This window comes from Sorex fumeus, unplaced genomic scaffold (genome assembly GCF_029834395.1).
Source record: "Sorex fumeus unplaced genomic scaffold, SorFum_2.1 ptg000072l, whole genome shotgun sequence".
Taxonomy (NCBI): Eukaryota; Metazoa; Chordata; class Mammalia; order Eulipotyphla; family Soricidae; genus Sorex; species Sorex fumeus.
In genome coordinates this window covers 33,796,163-33,814,719 of record NW_026606129.1, presented here as the reverse complement: position 1 = coordinate 33,814,719, position 18,557 = coordinate 33,796,163, and the positions used below count along the sequence as shown (strand labels likewise).

The following is an 18,557-nucleotide window of genomic DNA, read 5'->3' as shown; positions in this document are numbered from 1 at the left end:
GCTTAGGGTTTAAAACTTGTCTTGTACATATACATTTTACCAATATGAGGCGGGACCAATATGAGCCACCACCATGCTGAGACCACTCTCCGCACACATGAAGGTACTGGCAGAGGGACAAAGCCACGCGGGTTCCGGGGCCGAGACCTCCAAGCCTACTCGAATTGGAGTCGAGCATCTTCCACCCAGATCCTCCAAATTCCAGTAGGTGAGGGTCACACCCACCACCTGGCCCCCTGGCGCCGTGTAATCCCATCAGCGGCCAAGACTCAGAGACTATAAAATCCAGATCCCGGAACCGCGCGGCCGCATTTGCGGCCGCGCGACATCTTATCAGAACTTTTTTTTTTTTTGACATCTTATTGTCTCATTACTTTGGACAAACTTGCAGGCTATCGAATGTAGCCTGCCCACAGGGCAGAGTCTGGCAAACTCCCCATGGCGTACCAAATATGCCAGATACCAGTAACAATGATGGGTCTCATTCTCCTAAATAGCCTTGAATATAATCTCAGGGCTAGGATGAAAGAGACGTTACTGGGGCCTGCTCGAGGCAATCGACAAATAACAGGATGATGAAATGAAATGAAATGAATGAGGCGGGACGAACTCAAGCAAAATCAGAGAACTGAGACTCAGCATTTTGTTCTTGGTAAGAATCTAATCTGACATAACCTGTCTCCTCTACAAAATGATGAGGCTGAACTTGGAAGTTCGCCTGAGCTATTTTCTATCAATCAAAGCAAGTAACATGATTCCCTTTAAGTGTTGTGCTTTAAGATGTGCATATGCTAACCATCTCATAGGATAGGATTGTATATGGCATAAATTAATCCTCAAATAAAGTATCAGTTCACTGATTCTCCATTTCAAACTATTTTGGCTCTGATAGCAGGTGCTTGGCTTCCTGCCTAGACCTCTTTATCAAACCAAGAGCACCAGACCCCAGCTGGTCTTAAGGGCTCACACCTAGACCCTTCTCTGGAACACTGCCCTTGCTGATGAGAGATGTCTGGCTGGAAATTTCTGGAACATGACAGCTTCACCCTTAGGGGCAGTATGTGGCCAATCACAAATTATTGTGAGAGTTTAAATAGTCTAACCCTCTTGAGCCTCTGCAGGAGATAGCTGTGGTGAAATTCAATTTCCAGAGCTCCCCTGGAGTTCAGGGTCTAGCTAGACCTCTCCTAAAATGAGAGATTTTATGATCTTCTGCCTCTTGTTTCTCTTACACGCCTCTTCTGATGCCTTATTCTCAATGAGCTATCACACAAAGATCTTTGTGTCAAACACAACTTCCGGGAAAGAAAGCTGGAAACAGTTGCCCAAAAAGCGTTTTCTCCTTTCTCCCTCCCTATGTCTCTCTCAGTTACACTGCAGCATCTGACAGTAGTGGCCTAACTACACAGAGGGGAAGCACTGATGTTGCCTTTTTTGAAATCATGAAATGAAATTACCAATACCTAATAGAATATTCAGGACTAGGCGAGAGCTGACAGGGGGAGCATTGGGAGAAGAAATGTCAGTATCAAAATTCTCCCAGATGTCTGTATCATGGCCGACAGCTCTCCAGAACTCAGAAAAAGTGTCTGGCATTGGGATCATAACCCAAGGTCAATTTACTTCAAATCCTAAGCTTCAAAGCGCTACAAACCACAGCAGATATTTTAAATTTGTCATTTTTAAGTGCTGAGTGGACCAAAGCAGATTCAATAGGGAATGAGGTAGAAGTGTGTGTGGGGGGGAGGGTCTATATCACTGTGCATAGGGTTTGGGACAATTTTATGTCTTAATAAAATGTAATACATGGCTCTATAGCAAAAGAGAGGAAAAAATTCCTTTGCCAGTACTAAGATAATCTTAACGGGATCACTTTCTATTTTTCCTAAAACCTTGGTTAGTTGGGTAAGTTGTGACATCCCTCACAATTAATTCCCCAGAGATACAAAGCTTACTTCACATCTTTTTTTTTTCTTTTTGGGTTACACCTGGCGATGAACATGGATTACTCCTGGCTCTTCACTCAGGAATTACCCCTGGAAGTGCTCAGGGGACCATATGGAATACTGGGAATCGAACCCGGCTCGGCCATGTGCAAGGCAAATGCCCTACCCACTGTGCTATTGCTCCAGTCCCTCACTTCACATCTTGACCTTTTCAAAGACCACAGAGGGCTGCAGAGGAAGGAAATTTTGGGGGTGTCTGAAAGGAGCTAGCAAAGGAAAAGATGTTCTGAGTCACACTGCGCGAATAGAAGCATCACTCTCCTACCTCCTTCCAAGTTTAGTTTCTGTAACATTCTGTTTTGGGGCCATACTGAGCAGTGCTTGGGGCTCCTTCTGGTTCTGTGTTCTAGGGCCAATCCCTCTCATTCCTTAGGGGCCATGCAGTGCTGGATTTGGAACTTGGGCATCCTACATGCAAGACACCTACTGAGCTATCTTTCTGGATCTTCTTTCAAGTTGAACAGACAATGCAATGACAATAACAAGCTCAACAGCCAAGTCTGGCAGAGCATTATTTGATCCCAGACATTTTCTAATTCTTTAACACTCAAGTCATTTTTCAGAGGCCAGAGACCTAGTATAATGGATTAGAGCACATACTTTTTTTTGCCCAGGCACGTCACTGTCCCTCAAATCCTACTGGGAGCAATCCCTGGGCACAGAGCTGGGAGTGGCCCCTATGCACTACTGGGTGTGTCCAAAGCATAAAACAAAACAAAACAACCCCCTACCCTGACAAAAACAAAACAAAACAAACAAAAAAAAAACTTAGCTTCTCAGGTTAGAGAGGGGACGATGATTTAAAATGCACACATATTTTACTGGTGCTCAGAGGATAAATCCATTTCAGTGTTTGGAGGGTTTTCAAGGTAGTACTCAATGAATATGTAGTACTAGGATCAAAACATGAGCTCCAGCCCTTCCAACTATTTCCATGGCCCCTTATCTAGATTCTTGCAATTCCTGCCTTCTCCCTTGTCCCTCATTTTGAACATACCCATCCTTAATTTTTTTTTTTTTATTACGCCAGGGCTGGAATGATAGCACAGCAAGTAGGCCATTTGCCTTGCACACAGCCCACCCAGGTTCGATTCCGCCATCCCTCTCAGAGAGTCGGGCAAGCTATTGAGAGTATCCCGCCCACACAGCAGTCTGGCAAGTTCCCTATGGTATTTGATATGCCAAACACAGTAACAACAAGTCTCACAATGGAGACATTACTGGTGCCTGCTTGAGCAAATCAATGAACAATGGGAGGACAGTGCAGTGCTATTATTATGCCAGACCATGTGTCTAAGAGATAAGTCAATGCTAGGCAGTGTGTCCACGTGACTGTCAGTCACATTTCGAGGGTCTGATTGTGATAGTGATGAAAGCCACACAAGCAGCACTGCCATCTAAGTCATTTTGGCTACTAAGGCAATGCCCTTCTTGAGTCTCTACTGGGAAGGGGAAGATGACAAGTATTATGCTTGAGGCCATGCCTTGTGAAAGCCATCTTTCAGTTGGCTTTCGGCTAGCTGTCCCATTTCTTCTCAGAATACTCTGAGTAAGCAAGGAGGTGGCCACAGACAGCTGGTGGAAGCCTAGTTCAGGGGTAGCCCTAAGAGATCAGGAGGCCTCTTCCCAGTAGTGCACACCTGAGGGCCTTCCCAGGATGGAGCCGTCGGCTCTGAAACTCAGACCATCATGGGGAATTAGCTAAGAGCTGATGGCCTGGCAACTCCAACTTTCTCCAGCTGAATCAGGACATTTAGAGTTGGAGATGTTAATTCCACTTTAGCAAAACTGCTGGTGCAGCTTGTTTATCTTTCATCTCTATCTAGGTGTTTTTTTTATGTTGATGTAGAAAATGCATCTGATTAGAAAAGAAAATAAAATCATTTCAGAAAATACACCTGATTAAAAAAAGAAAGAACAAGCCCCCAAATTACAAAATCAATGGATCTAGAGAAAAGCAAATCTCACCCCCACCCCGCACTTCACCTCTAACTTCTTTCACTACAGTGACTATATGTGAATTGTAGGATTAAAGTGATTGAAAATTTTCCCTTATTGTTCAGAGCGGAGCACTTCTCAATCTAATTATTTTTTTTATAAAAGACCAGGTGTTTTGCCCTAACTTCACAGGGAACTGAGACTCTGGTAAAACACCATGGAAACAAATTGTAAAAAAAAAAAAAAAAAAAAAAAAGAATCCCACTGGGGGTGCTCCTAGTATTAAAGTTACTAATCTACCCCCAAGCCCAGTGCTGTTCTTATCATAAGGCAAGTCTGAAATGAGCTTGATGAAGTGCTACTCAAAATGTTTTGCAAAGAGTCAGACTTGTACCTTAATAGTGAAAATTAATATAAATTAGCAGATATATTTAAGGATTTCAAATGAGTCAGACAGAGAATGTTGAAAACAAGTCTTCAGAGATGTGACCTACCACCTCATTACACAGTTGAGAAAACAGAGGCCAAAGGGGACATTGGATTCCAAGAAGAGAGGTCTGTGTTACTGCCACTCTGATGAAATAAAGGACTTTGCCTTTTTAGGAAGCCTTTTCATGCTTGCTCCTCTTTACCAAACCTGGCGATGAGATTCTGCTCTTTCAAACAAAACACAAACAGTTGGGGCAACCCCAAGTGGCAGTGGGCCTGGTGCAAATGCTGCCCATGATTGTGTTCCTTGCATGGGATCCTTGGCTGGCACCCCTCCTTATGCAACCCTAAGAAGCAGAGCCTGATAGAACCTTTTGGGCACTTCTAGTCTGTGACTTCTAAACCAGCTATGTGAAAAAAAATCAATCACAAAGAGCAGCCCTCTTATTAGCTCCTGTAATTTACCAAAGCTAACCCAAACTCTAGTGGATTCTGGGTCTAAGGCCATGGTGGAAACTGGTGGTGGTGGTGGATGTGAGGAAAATGAGACTGTCTCAGCTTGCATGAATCAGGATCAAGTAGGTAAGACAGCTAACACAATAATGGAGTTCCTCTTTGTTCATTCAATCTAACAGTGCCCAGGCTCAGGCTGCCACTCTGTGAAGAAATCTAGAGAAAGCAAGCCTTGGTGAATAGAGTTCACAAAGTGCCACACTTGGCTAAATTAAAATGAGAATTAATATTTTAAAAAAATTGGAAATATCCTCAGGATAAAAACTGAGAGAGTTTAGAGAGTGATACAGAGATGAGCACTTAATAAGAAGCCAAGTGGAGGAATTAGCAGTTGTGTTTGCCCTGGCTCCATCACAAACAAGAGATGAGGTCTTAGGAAAGATGTCCCAACTTTCTGTCTCAGTTTACACAGAATCAGAGAGCTTGCAGTGTCCTCCATTGATACTTTGGGGTCTCCTTGTTTAGCTGGCAAATGGCAGACCCACACATCTGTGCACTATTCTCTCTAATAACATTTTCCAACTTGAGGTTCTGGGTTTTCTCTGTCTTCCATCTTGGCCTGTAAGTTGGCCTTGCCCCAAGAACAATAAGAGGTAGAAGATCTGTCACTGTCACTGTTTTCCCGTTGTTCATAGATCTGCTCAAGCGGGCCCAGTAACATTGTGAGACTTGTTACTGTGTTTGGCATATCAAATACGTCACGGGAAGATAATGACTTCAATTTTGCAAGATATAGTGGGGCTGAGATCTGAGTCTGCCCTGACTCAGGAACCCTAGTATGGTAGGATGGTAGCACTATCTGTCATCCCATTGTTCATTGATTTGCTCCAGCGGGCACCAGTAACGTCTCCATTGTGAGACTTGTTTTACTGTTTTTGGAATACTGAATATGCCATGGGGAGCTTGCCAGGCTTTGCCATGTGGATGAGATACTCTCGGCAGCTTGCCGGGCTCTCCAAGAGCAACAGAGGAATTGAAACCAGGTTGGCTGTGTGCAAGGCAAATGCCCTTGTGCTAAGTAGGATGTTACTCCAATATTGGTACTCCAGAGGTGAATCCATACAGACTCCCTTTCCTCATTTTCTCCCACTTAATGATGCTCCCTAGAGATCTTCCCTAATAAACCCCTAATACTCAGAGTCTTTGTCCAGGGTCTGGACCCCTACCCTACTCAATTGGTGGCACTGTGGCCCACACCAGATTGATGTCCTCCAACCAGGTCCCTATATCCTCTCAGACCTAAGCCAGGTTCCCTGAGGCCCACACTTTCGGATTCCCCCGTGTGGGTCAAACAATAGTTTTTCAAAGAAGCTTCATTCTTTATGCTCGATTCCCACAGACGACTTGCTTTTCCTTCCAACTCCCTTGGCTGGCTGCTCTTCTCAGTCGCTAGAGAGGGAAGCCACCTGTACACCCACTGTCTGGGAAACTTCTGGTAATTTCATTCAGAAGGCTCTTCAGAGAAATTGCATTTGCCTCTAACTCCCAGTTCTGCAAGCCTCCAAGTGTGAGTCTCTGGGACGGGGCGGCAGTGCACTTCCTCAGAAGGCGGCATCTGGTCCACAGCTGTTGTTTTGATTGCAGTTCCAACTTAACAGGGCGGCAAAGTTGTCGACAGTTTCCCTAAGGCGGACCCCTCCATTTTCATATCTGCTTTTCAAAGGATAGTTCCCAGAAATTCAGGATGAGAGGTTTCAATGCTATGTTCTCTGAAGTCATACTCTGCCTTCCTTTTTAGATTTTCTTAGGCCCTTTCCTTGCTTTTAGCTTGTTCTGCACTTCTTGTCTGTCTCACAGGACTGCTGTGAACTGACAATAGACGCAGACGTCACTGGGGGCACTGTGTTTTTCTTCTGGGGGAGAACTTGCTCTGCTGACTGCTGAGTGTCAGATTCTATTTAGAGGCCTTATGGGTGAGGGGTTTGGAAGTTTGTCTGTTTTGGGGCCAGCTCTGTCAGAGCAGGATGTGAATACTTGGGTCTGCTGAGCTGACCAAACTGGGTCTCCTTCCTTTGCCTTCTACATAGCACTCGCCCACTTACATGAACACCAAACAGACCCCAGGCCCCAAGAGAGCTTTCTTTGTGGAAGAAACTAGTCCCTAGGTTGGTTCTTGCTTGGGATGCTTTTTATCACTTTCTCCTTTAAAAATCAGGAACACACCAATCACCTTCTTTTATTTTGGTTTTTCCTTTTTCTTCATGCTCAAGGATGACTCCTGGAAGGATTGGCAAACCATATGGGATGCCAGAGCTTGAAAACAGGCGAGGCATACAAGGCAAGCACCCGAAATGCTGTACTATGATTCCAGCCCCAGATTTCTCTAAGACCTGGGGCTGGAATTTTTTCTTGTATACTCTGAGAGTGTATACTCTGAGATGTTCTAAGTGTCAGAAATAACATCCTTGCCACTACTTATCTCCTAACACGGCTTTATTTTTTATTCTAATATCATTATGCCCCAAGGTTATACTAGATACCTATTTGTTCATTACATGTCTTTCTAGAATATTAGGTCTTCATTAAACTCCTTGTCCCCTGGGAACACTGACTGTCCTTTTCATTGCTATATCCTTAGCATTTTAAATAAGGCCTGTCATGCAATAGGTACTCAGCAAATATTTGTTGAGTGAATGAATGAATAAATGAATATTTATTTAGAAAAATAGGGAAAAGGAAGCTATCTCAGACTTGGAAGAACTGAGCCTATTATATGCTAGAGAATTTAACAGGCATAGATTAATACAAAAAACAGGAAGGCTGATCACTGAAGACTTTCAGAAATCAGGCTATTACTGAATGGTATGCAATTGTGTGATTGTCTTGTCAAGACCTTCTAGAAAGGCTTAGGTCAAAAGTCAGAATGTAAGAAGTATCAATAGTAATAAAACAATAGTAATAATAACTGCTTTGTAGACATGTTCTTATTTTTTGTCTGTGGTGCTAAAGATTGAAACCAGGGCCTCATATAGGCAAGGCAGATATTTTGCCTCTACACCATATTCCTGGCACCCAGCAAATATGTTCTTATTAGTTCGGTGCTCATTGACCTAGGAAACTGATGTCAGATAACAGGGCTTGATTTCTGGTTCCATAATGCTCTTGTCTCCTAATGCCTTAGTTTTCTCATCTGAAAAATAGGGTGAAGAATCATAACTACTTCAAAGAGTTATGGTAAATGAGTGGATCCATGAAGCAAGTGTTCAGTCATGGTAGCAATTATTCCCTTGTGGTGGTCTTCATCTGGACCGAATCTATTTCCATGGGAAAGACTTTCCTTCTTACCACTCTCTCTAAATACTGCAGCACATCTTGAGGTCTTGAGTGGAATTTTATGCTAATAATGTTATATCCATTGGCTTAAAAAGGGATTTATTAGTTTATTTACTAGTTTATTAGTTTCTGTTTGCATTTTCTTTCCTGACAAGAATATGGTTTCTCCCAAGTAGTGCTGTCCCTTTCTCCTGTTTAACCTGGGCTTCTCTGAAGAAAAAGAATAATGGGCCTGAGAGAAATAGAAACGTGTGTTCGGGTGCTTGCCTTCCACAGAATCAACTTACATTCAATCTCCAATCTGCATATGATCCATACAACCAGGAGTGGCATAACCCTCAAAGCTTGGCCTTATTGTAGCACTGCTTTTGCCCAAAGTGGGTATTCAACTCTGCACCTTGCCATTATCTTCTTGAAGGACTAAATCAATGTATTGGCACTAGATTTTTTAAAAGTCTATTTTGGTGTTCTAGTGAGTAGCATAAATAAAGCCTAGGGTCATATGTATAGGACTTCTATAAGGCTAGATGCAGAATGAGGATACTGCATAGACGTCTTAGTATTCATGTTAAGAGTTTTGAGTTCAAAGGAGAGAGAGGACAAAAGGGAATGCTCTGCCACAGAGGCAGGATGGGATGGGATTGGAGTGAGAGGGATACTGGGATCCGTGGTGGTGGAAAATGGGCACTAGTGGAGGGATGGGTACTTGATCATTGTATAACTGAAACCCAAGCACAAAAATTTGTTAAATCTACAGCTGTACCTCATGGTGTTTCACTAATAAAAATTAAAAAATTAAAAAAATTAAAAAAATAAAAACTTGAGAAAAAAAGAGTTTTGAGTTCAACCTTAAGAACAGAATGGAGTCACTTTAAGGAAGACAAATTGGGATTTCCCAATCTTTTGCAAGATACCCTGTTATCTTGCAAAATATTGGGAACTTAGTCATTCTCTCTTATGTCATAATATCCTAGTCAGTCTGATAGATGTTCTGTTACTCAGAATAAACTGAATAACATACTAATTCATCTATATTGTAAAGTATCGTTCTGTAACTTATCTGACCAAGGTAAGTATAATGCACAGCTCCTTTGTAGGAAAGTAGACTGTTGGTGAAAATAATGTTAATTACATGTTGTATTTCAAGTCACAGAAAAGACAATCAGCTTAGGGGATGCTCTTTTACAACCTCTTTCTGACCTTATAAATGAAAGCCTAACATCAATTAAAGAGAATTGCTACCTAATTTATTTTCAATGTAAGAGAAGTATCTGTATGTGCAAATTTTATATTGTTAGGTAATTTAAAAAAATGTTTCATCAGTAAACTACAGCTCCTTGAGTGTAAGACCTTTGTTTCTTTAACAGTATGGAGGGAGCATACCTGTCTTCAGACTCCAGATTTGTGGACTTTCCAACAGACTCTTTTTTGTTTTTTTTTCTGGCCATACCTGGTTATGCTCAGGGATTACTGACTCTCTGCTCAGGGACACCTCCTGGCAGTTCTCAGGGAACTATATGGGTGCCAGGGATCAAACTCGGGTTAGCTTCATGCATAGCGAGCACCTTACCCACTGTACCACCTCTCTGGTCCTCCAAGAGACTCAAAATATAAAATGGAAGTCTGTAAAATTAAGATGAAGCAAAAAATGTTTAAAGATGTACCAACATGACAGGGGGCGGGGAGGGGGAATGTTAGGGTGGAGCTTTTAAAACAAGGTACAAAGCTTCCCATGAGTTCAAATGAAAAATCTCAGCTGATCAAATAAAAAAAAACTCCCTGTTGAGTCAAAGGGAGGAGAGACAAATACTTTGTTTTTTTGCAGCCTGAACAGAGAAAGAGAGAAACAGAGCAGAAGACTGAAGATCAAACAAAATGAGAACCAGGATGGCCTCTTTCTGGCCACCCAAAGCTGTCAGTTCTCATCCTAAAGGTTATGAAAGGTTTTTTGAGACTCACTGAACAAATGAGATTCTGTTCCTTCCTTGGGAAAACTTGTTTATGCTGTATCCATTTTTAGACCTTATAAAAGTTGGTGAACTCAGTTCTTCCCCGTTGCCCAAATTCTTTCACACTCAGCAAATATCAACAGGAAAGGGCTTCGGTCATGGATAACAATGAAAGTAGCGAGCTCACACAGGGCCTTAATAAGCTGGCTATACCAACTGAGGAAAAGACAGAATGCCAGTTCAGACTCATATTTATTAAATAACAGGTCTGAAAAAGGAGGAGAAGATCCAGAAATCGAGGTAAATTTATTCTAACACTGACAATAGCTTTGTCTTTTGCAGAACTCATACGGGGCTCAGGATTCATTTGGCAACTGTCAAAGTTTTCAAGCAGAAAATTATTCTCCATAGCTAAAACTTGGTTAAACAAATTTCACTATGCAAGGAAAAGCCAAGCTACTTTTGGAAGTGCAGTGGGGGAAGAAATTTAAGGCAGGAAGCCAGAAAATAACAGTGTCAGGGAGATAGGAAATGCCGTCCCCAAGCAAAAATTCAGGGAAATTAGTGTTGGTACTTGCAGGTTATCCAGGGATAGTTGGGGGCAGGAGCAAGGGCAGGCTTATCCTGAAGTGTCAGCTAACTATAATCTAAAAATCATGTGGAAGCAGAGCTGGCAACAATGCCAACCAAATCTTAGGTAAGATATCAGGCAGTTTGGTCCAGTAGTCAAAGTCATGAAAATCTGAGCAACAAAATAAAATGACAGACATGCATATGCTGCCTTGGCACATGTATACTTTTAGAATTGAATGTAGGAGCTCGCTCAGTCTTTGAAGAAGCCCATATTATCTCTTGAGCACATTACTCTCTCTCTCTTCTTCCGCTTCCCTAAAATTTCTAAATAAAACTTGGTTTTATCTCAAAAACTAAAATAAAATGACAAAAGTGTATGTTCATAGAATAATTATCCAGAACTTCATATTTGTAGAATTAAATAATCATGTGAATAAACACTAGGTGGGGATGGAGATATACTTCTCCAAGAGGAATCTATTCATGAATGTAGCAAAAAATAGGGCAACTGGAAATCATTGTGATAATTGTTATAGGCAAGAACTAGTTATAGAGCCTTGGTATTGCAGGTAAAATTACAATCTAGAAAAATACTAATATCCTTAACAAGCAGGTGTTTGGTATCTTTAAAATGGTTCAAAATACCTTCTCAAAAAATAGTATCTTTACTATGCAGACACCACCTTGATCAAGTGCATATTAAACATCATCAAAATCACGCATAACAACTTTTGTTGTCCCAATAATGAGGCAGTGAAAGGGCACAGAATCATTTCAGTGATATTCCTGTACCATATTAACCATCCCAACCAAATCCTAAAAAACATCAGAGAAATCCAAAATGAGAGTCCCTCTATATTGTCCTAAATTCCTCACATGCATCAGCATCATAAAAGACAAAGGACTAAGAACTCTCACAAGTGAAATGAGACTAAGGAGTAACAGATGTGGAATGAAGTGTGGGACCCTAATCCAGAAAACCATTCGAGTACGTCCTATAGATTAAGAGTGTTATACTAATGTTGATTTTCTGTATTGAGTAAGTGGGTATGATAATAATATCAGGGGACACTGGGTGAAGGAAATATAGGAGAATCCTGTATTATTTTAGAAACCATCATGAGTATAAAATCACTATGAGACGAGTTTAAAAAAAATGAGGGTTTCTTCGCTTAATTCAGCACATTGTCCAAACCGGGTTGGCATGCGTAATTTCTAAGGTGAGGTCTATGATGCTAATGAAAACTGAGACAAGAGTTAGACAAAAGATTAAATAATGTAGATCTCAGCCACTTACCTTTCTGGGAAGATCAGAGAATAATATTCTCTAAATAATAACATTCCTCCAATTCCCTGAGGAATACTACATTTCTTGCTATTATCTCTTTTCAAAAGCCTAGGCAAATATATCAGATCATCCCATTTGTTTTTCCCCTCAAATAAAATTATGTCCATAAAAATGAATTCTGAGCCAAATCTATCACCTGGACTTTGTAACTCTTAAAAACCTTAACACACACACACACTAAACACACACACACAAAACACACACACACAAACAAACAAACAAAAAAACCTGAATATGTTTCTGAAAAATCTCATCTATTTGATAGGAGAAATAAATGTTAGAAATGATTTTGGTCTTCATCTATTGAAACATGTTAAATATTCAGAGAAATATATCAAAGGAGAAGTAATTAAACTTTAGGAAGGGAGACTCAAAAATTTTGTGCTGCAAATGTGTCTTTTGGCTTAAACCTTAGTTTCTGTTTTAACACAAATCCCAACTGTTCTGGAATGTCTAAGGACAGTGACATCTCATACAATTATCATGAGGTCGATGCTTTAGTAACCTTAGAATCATGCTTGAAGCAAGTCATGTGACATCACTTTGACGGCGCATCCACCCCTGTGCCATGGTGGTGGACCACACATACCTCCCACAGCATTGCACCGAGACGTCATTTCCCAGAGCACCAGAGCCATGGAGTAGACATCAGTCTGCTTGAATGACTCAACATTCTCTAAATTCATCCTGGACTCTAGAACTTCTGGGGCCATATATCTTGCAGTTCCCACCTGAAGCAAAAAGCAAAAACATTGAGGGCCATAATTTAATTCAAGTTGCATATTTGTTTTCAAAAGATAGTTGATGTTTGTCCCCTACATATGCAGTTGACCTTTACAAAGTACAATGCTCTTTTTAAAAAATGAGACCTAAACAAGAAAGGTACATCTTATGCAATTATTTTTAAAAATAGGTGTGCTCTCCCTTAAAGCCCTTTAAAGGACATAAACAAAGCATGTCAAAATAAGAAAGTGCCAACCCCCAGGGCTGCTTCTTCTAACCCCATGATATATGTCATCATTTTACCAAATAATATCCTTGCATATAAAATGCTGAAGGATAGCATCAGTAACCCTAGGATGGTTATTTTTTGCTTCCATTAATTGGACATTTTTTTCAAACTCCATGATTTATGATGAAAACAATAACAAAGCAATAATAATTGCTACTGATTTTGTTCAGAATAGTCTTCCTCTCAGTTTTTGCTTATCCCATGACACATTCCAGTGTTCCAAAAATGAAGTATAATTGCATACAGTATCTATTAATTTAAATATGAAAGTACATCCATAATAAAGAGTCAAATCTGGATCATTTTTCATCTTTGATAAGAAGGCTATGTAGTTTTATTTTGTTGACAACTGATAATATGAAAAATACTATGATTGATAAGAAAAATATTTCAAGGTAGAGAGTCACTTTAAAAGCTATGTTTGTAGTATAAAGTACTTCATTAATAACAGTAAAGTTCTACCTTCCCAAGGACCTTAGGAAAATCAGGAGGAATTAACATTATAACATTATAACTGAAAGTAATGTTTGTTATTGGCAAATATTAGAAGAATGTTTTGTTTTTACCCCATTATGACTCACACCCCTGGCACATGTTCTTCCATGTTTTCCCAATACTGCAAATGCAGCCATCGAGCAGTGGACCAAACACTTGATTCTAATTGGTTAGAGAAAACAATGGTACTTTCTGGTATGTGAAACATAAGCCCTATCATTCATAAAGGGTGTTTTGGTAATTTCCAGTCCCTTTGCAATAGCTCCAGAGCTAGAAAGCTTTATACTTTAATTTGAAGAATGTTTTAATAGTTAAATTGTTGATTGCTCAACCAACAAATGCTTACTGGTTACTTTCACTGTACAAGAAATTGTTTTATGTGTGACCCAACAGTCATGGATTTGGATGTCAAAGAGTTTGCCTTCTAGAATGGTCAAATACACCTACTAATAGTATAGTTGTAAGGGCAGAGTAGAACCACAGAAGGGTAAATAAATAGAGATAAAAGAACTATCAGTATTTAAAGTAAAGAAAAATAATTTTTAAGTCAGAGAGAAATGAGGGTTGACTAAATGAGAAAATTCTGAATTGGAAAAGATTTGTATTTGTTAGCCAAAGTACTGTGGCAGGAAAGACTTGGGCATGCCTACTGCGACTAGATCCACTAAGCAAATGTTCAAAGCATAGATTGCTAGAGAAAAAGACACAAGGCAAGAGTCAAGAGATTAAATGAGGAACAAAGTGTGTGTGTGTGTGTGTGGGGGGGGGGGGGGGGTTGTCATGGACTAACTCACCTGCCCACTGTTGGCCAAGTCATCCACAGACAGAGTTGGGTCCAGACGCAGGGAAAGACCAAAGTCACACAGGCAGCAGGTCAGGTCATTCTTTACAAGAATGTTGGAGCTCTTGAGGTCCCTATGCACAATGGGCATCTTGGGTGTCCCACACAGGGTGTGATCACTATGCAGGTGAGCAATGCCCCGGGCCAGGGAGCTGCCCAACTTGCGCAGGTCCTCCCAACTGATGACATGCCTGGTGAGGTACTCCTGCAAGTTGCCCTTGGCATGGAAAGCTGTAATCAGCCAATATTGCTTCCCCAATTCAGTCTTCCGCTCTTCGGCTGTCAGGAACTGGAGAATGTTCTCATGTTTGAGGTTGATGTCGGAGAAAATGTCTTTCTCTGTCTTCCAGGACGCATATTCCTCGTAAGGGAAGATTTTAACTGCCACGGTCTCAAACTGCTCAGAAGTGTTCTGTTTCAGCTTGGCCTTGTAGACCTCAGCAAAGCGGCCTTTGCCCACCAGCATGTCCAGTTCAATGGGCAGTAGCTCGGTGTTGTGGTTGATGTTGTTGGCGCATGTGGAGCTGATGTCTGAGCGGTCATCCTCCAGGATGATGGCCAGGTGCTCGCTGAACTCCATCCGCTTCCTCGGTTTGCTGGTCTCCCATGAGGGACTCAGTTTCTGCTGCCGGTGCACACGGTAGCAGTAGAAGGTGACAATGACAGCAATGGCGATCCCCAGGGGTGGCAGGAGGCTGACACCTGTCACTTGGAATATGACTAACCACAAGTCGGGATTGTTGCTGGCAATATCTGAGGTGGGAACAAAAACAACAGAGAGAAGGCAAATTCAGTAAATCTGCACTAGGTGAAAGTGGAGACCCATCTCAGACATCCTGAGATTTTATATTCTTATTTTGTGTGTTTGTATGAAGGGAGAGCGATAAAGAACTTTTATTCCAGGAAAATTTGCACTTATCACTTCTTCCCTGCCTATGGCAGTCTCACCAATGTCTCCTCTCAAATTTCAGCTTAAATGTCATTTCCTAAAGAACTTGGAAAACTTGGAAATTTACTTCTAGCAGTCTCATATTTCTATATCATTTCTATAAGACATATCGAATACTCTCGGTAGCTTGCCGGGCTCTCCGAGAGGGGCGGAGGAATCGAACTCGGTTCGATATGCCAGACACAGTAACAACAAAGTCTCCAATGGAGACGTTACTGGGCCTGCTCGAGCAAATCGACGATCAACGGGAGGGCCTTCTATAAGACAGTTTAGCGCCATGAATAATAATTATGATCCCATTTATAGTTTTCTACCTTTTGTTTCATACTGTCTCCATCCCCCAGACAGCTCCACACTGGCAGGGGCTTTTTTTTATCATGGCAAAGTACATTGAGAGCAATAAATGCTGTCTAATCAGGTTAAGCTGCTACAAAGTGCCAAGTAAGCTCAATTAATTATAGGAGGCTTTGGCAATAGATAAAGAATGGTAGTGGCCACTGTGGTGAAGGGAATCTGTGGATGGTTTTCTTTCAAAGTCAGTACCTTATATCCACTCAATATTGTTCTTTTTGGTTTTATTTGTATCTAGACCACACCCAGAAATTCTCAGGGCTTCCTCCTGAACCTGTAATCAGGAATAACCCTGGCAGGCTCAGAGTACCATATGGGGTGCTGGAGATCAAACCTGGGTTGGCCACATACAAGGCAAAAACCCTATCCACCGCATTGTTGCTCCAGTCCCATAGTACATCTTTCTTGAATGCAAGTGCTTTGTAATGTCACAGAACAGTGACAACTAACAGCAACAATGAAGACTGCATAAAAGCAAGAGAATTTAAATAAGAAAAAGTAGCTGGGGCAGGAGAGATAGTAGGTAATGTGCTTGCCTTGCATGTAGCAAACCCACGTTGGTTTTCCAACACCTTACAGAGTTCCCAAGCCCTGCTAGGAATGATCCTTGAATGCAGAGCCAAGAGTAACCACTGAGAATTGCCACTTGTGGCCCCCAAACCGAAACCAAAGCAAACAGAAAAGAAAACGCAGCTAAGTTCCTGTCTTAGACCCCTGAAGCAGAGCCTGTGGGTTGACAGAAGAGGGTCCTTAGCACCAGCTACTTAATTTCAATGTACTATTCATTCATGAGCTGGTTCTGGTTAGCTTTGATTAAATAGTTTCCTCTTGGGAGGAAGGGCATGGATGGAATCATTCAGTGAGGGTAGGAGATAAGTGAAAGTAGTTATAGTCCTGTGAAAGTGCTATGCTAGCTGTCTCCCTTGGGCCACAATGCCAAAACATTATTGCTTTATAGGTCTTTCAATCCTCTAGCAAAGGTATTATTAATGAGCAGGCCTCATGCTCAGATGTTAGAGGCATTCGGTAAACATGGCACTTAGGAGTCTGTACTATGGAACATGTCATGGGTCTCAAAAAGAAATTAGGACAGGAATACTAATGCCTGGCAAAATATGGCAGTGTGGGATAGGTGCTAGTTGTGTGCTCCAATCTATGCAGTGTTGTAATGTGGAAAAGTTTAGGAAAACAAGAGAGAAGAAGCCCAAAAACTGTCTCTGCGTTGATCCATGAAAAAAGGGGAAAAAATCAGTTATGGGTTGCAGGCATGCTGTGCCAAAAAGAAAGAACCAACAGCTCTGCACAAGGGAATAGAAAGGAAAGGGATGGGTAGCTGGTATGGAACTAGACATGATGTCAGAGAACGCTAGTAAATTACTGAGTAAATAAATGGCTTTCACCTACTGTAGATATTTAAGCCAAAAAAGAAAGGAAAAGAAAAGAAATGTGAAGGGAATAAAGTCCACTGGAATGGTGTTCATCATAACCACTCAAAAAGAACACATTACTTAAATTTTTGTATTTGACACCAAAACTTCACAAACATGGTAAGACATTAAGTACATTGGGGTGTTTAGAATTCTATAGTTCTCTAGCCTACTTTTCAGGCAAGTTTGAAATGGAAAATAGCTTCATTTTCTTGTTTTCTTTTCTGGATGAAAACTTAAGGTTTTAAAACTAGTATCTTGAAACTATTGATATCACTCTAAATTAGTAAAATATTACCCAAACAGCAGAATTTCTGCAACCAAGATTTTTTTAGAAAAAAATGATCACTACTGGGAACAAAGATACACTAATGTATTAGAAAGACATGGGGAATGACACCAGAGGGATTGTACAGTGATTAAGGTACTGTCCTATCATCACATAGCAGATCTGATTTAATCCCTGACATTCCATATTGTCCATAGAGCCATGTTCAGGAGTGACCATGTTCAACTCTGAGCAGAGTCAGGAGTGAGCACTGAACATTGTTGGGTGTGGCAAAACAGAGACAAAATAAGAATAGGTATAGGATAACATTGTTTTGTCCTTCCTGCATAGCCTCAAGAAGTCTAGGTTTATTGGTTGCTCCCATCACAGTGCTCCCATTCCTCTGTGTTTATTTGTAACTTCTTTCTTTGTGCTCTGTTAACTTGTAAATACTGTTTTTCTCTTCTCCTTAAATCCTTCGTCTAGTTTATTCAGAGCAATGTCCTTTTTGAATGGACACCAGAAGACAGTATATGCTATGCTTTTGTAATGTGACTTTCAGTTTTATTTTCCTCCTGGGCATCTGTTCTCTCAACCTAAGACTTAGCTGCCCTTACTTCCTAGCAAAGCAGGGTCCCAACGAGGGACTGGATGGAACCAGGGCAAGCGGTAAGCTATGTGCTACCCTGGCATCGAGATGGGCCTGGCTAAAGTGCCATAATGTTTAACTGTAAGTTAAGAGCTTGGTCATGGACAAATGCTGTCATGATCAAAAAAGTAATAATTAGATTCAGACCCTGCTAGGATTAAGAATGATTAATCTGGCCTGAGCACTGTAGTCTGCGTCTGTGGCAAGATGTTCCCAGGAGAGTTGCCCTCAATGTTACAAGCCTCAATGTTATCTTTTACTGTGTCCATACAAAAATAACTAGTATTAAGAGATTGATAGTTATTCGACTGAGGAAAGTAAAAAAATGCCTTAAGAAGTATTTTGTCCTTGGGCAGTCAGCAAGGGCTTTGGTATACTTCTTGGGTGGTGTTTCCTTTGAACCTGCTGGGCCCTCAGGAAGGGCTTTCTTATGTTGATTTTGCTAACAGACTTGGTATAGCAAGAGTCCAGAGTGCTGGGGAGTTGGACACTGAGAGTCACATTACAAAAGCATAGCATATACTGTCTTCTGGTGC

General features: G+C 41.2%; 1 protein-coding gene across 1 annotated transcript in view; it reads right to left on the bottom strand.

Moving 5' to 3' along the window:
- Positions 1-18,557, bottom strand: part of TGFBR2 (transforming growth factor beta receptor 2) — a 104,602-nt gene that overhangs the window by 7,756 nt on the left and 78,289 nt on the right. Inside the window, exons 4-5 of the mRNA XM_056129537.1 lie at positions 14,331-15,130; positions 12,619-12,760 (exon numbers count right to left, since the gene is read on the bottom strand). Of these exons, the coding sequence (XP_055985512.1) occupies positions 12,619-12,760; positions 14,331-15,130 (942 nt within the window). The remainder of the gene's footprint in view (positions 1-12,618; positions 12,761-14,330; positions 15,131-18,557) is intronic.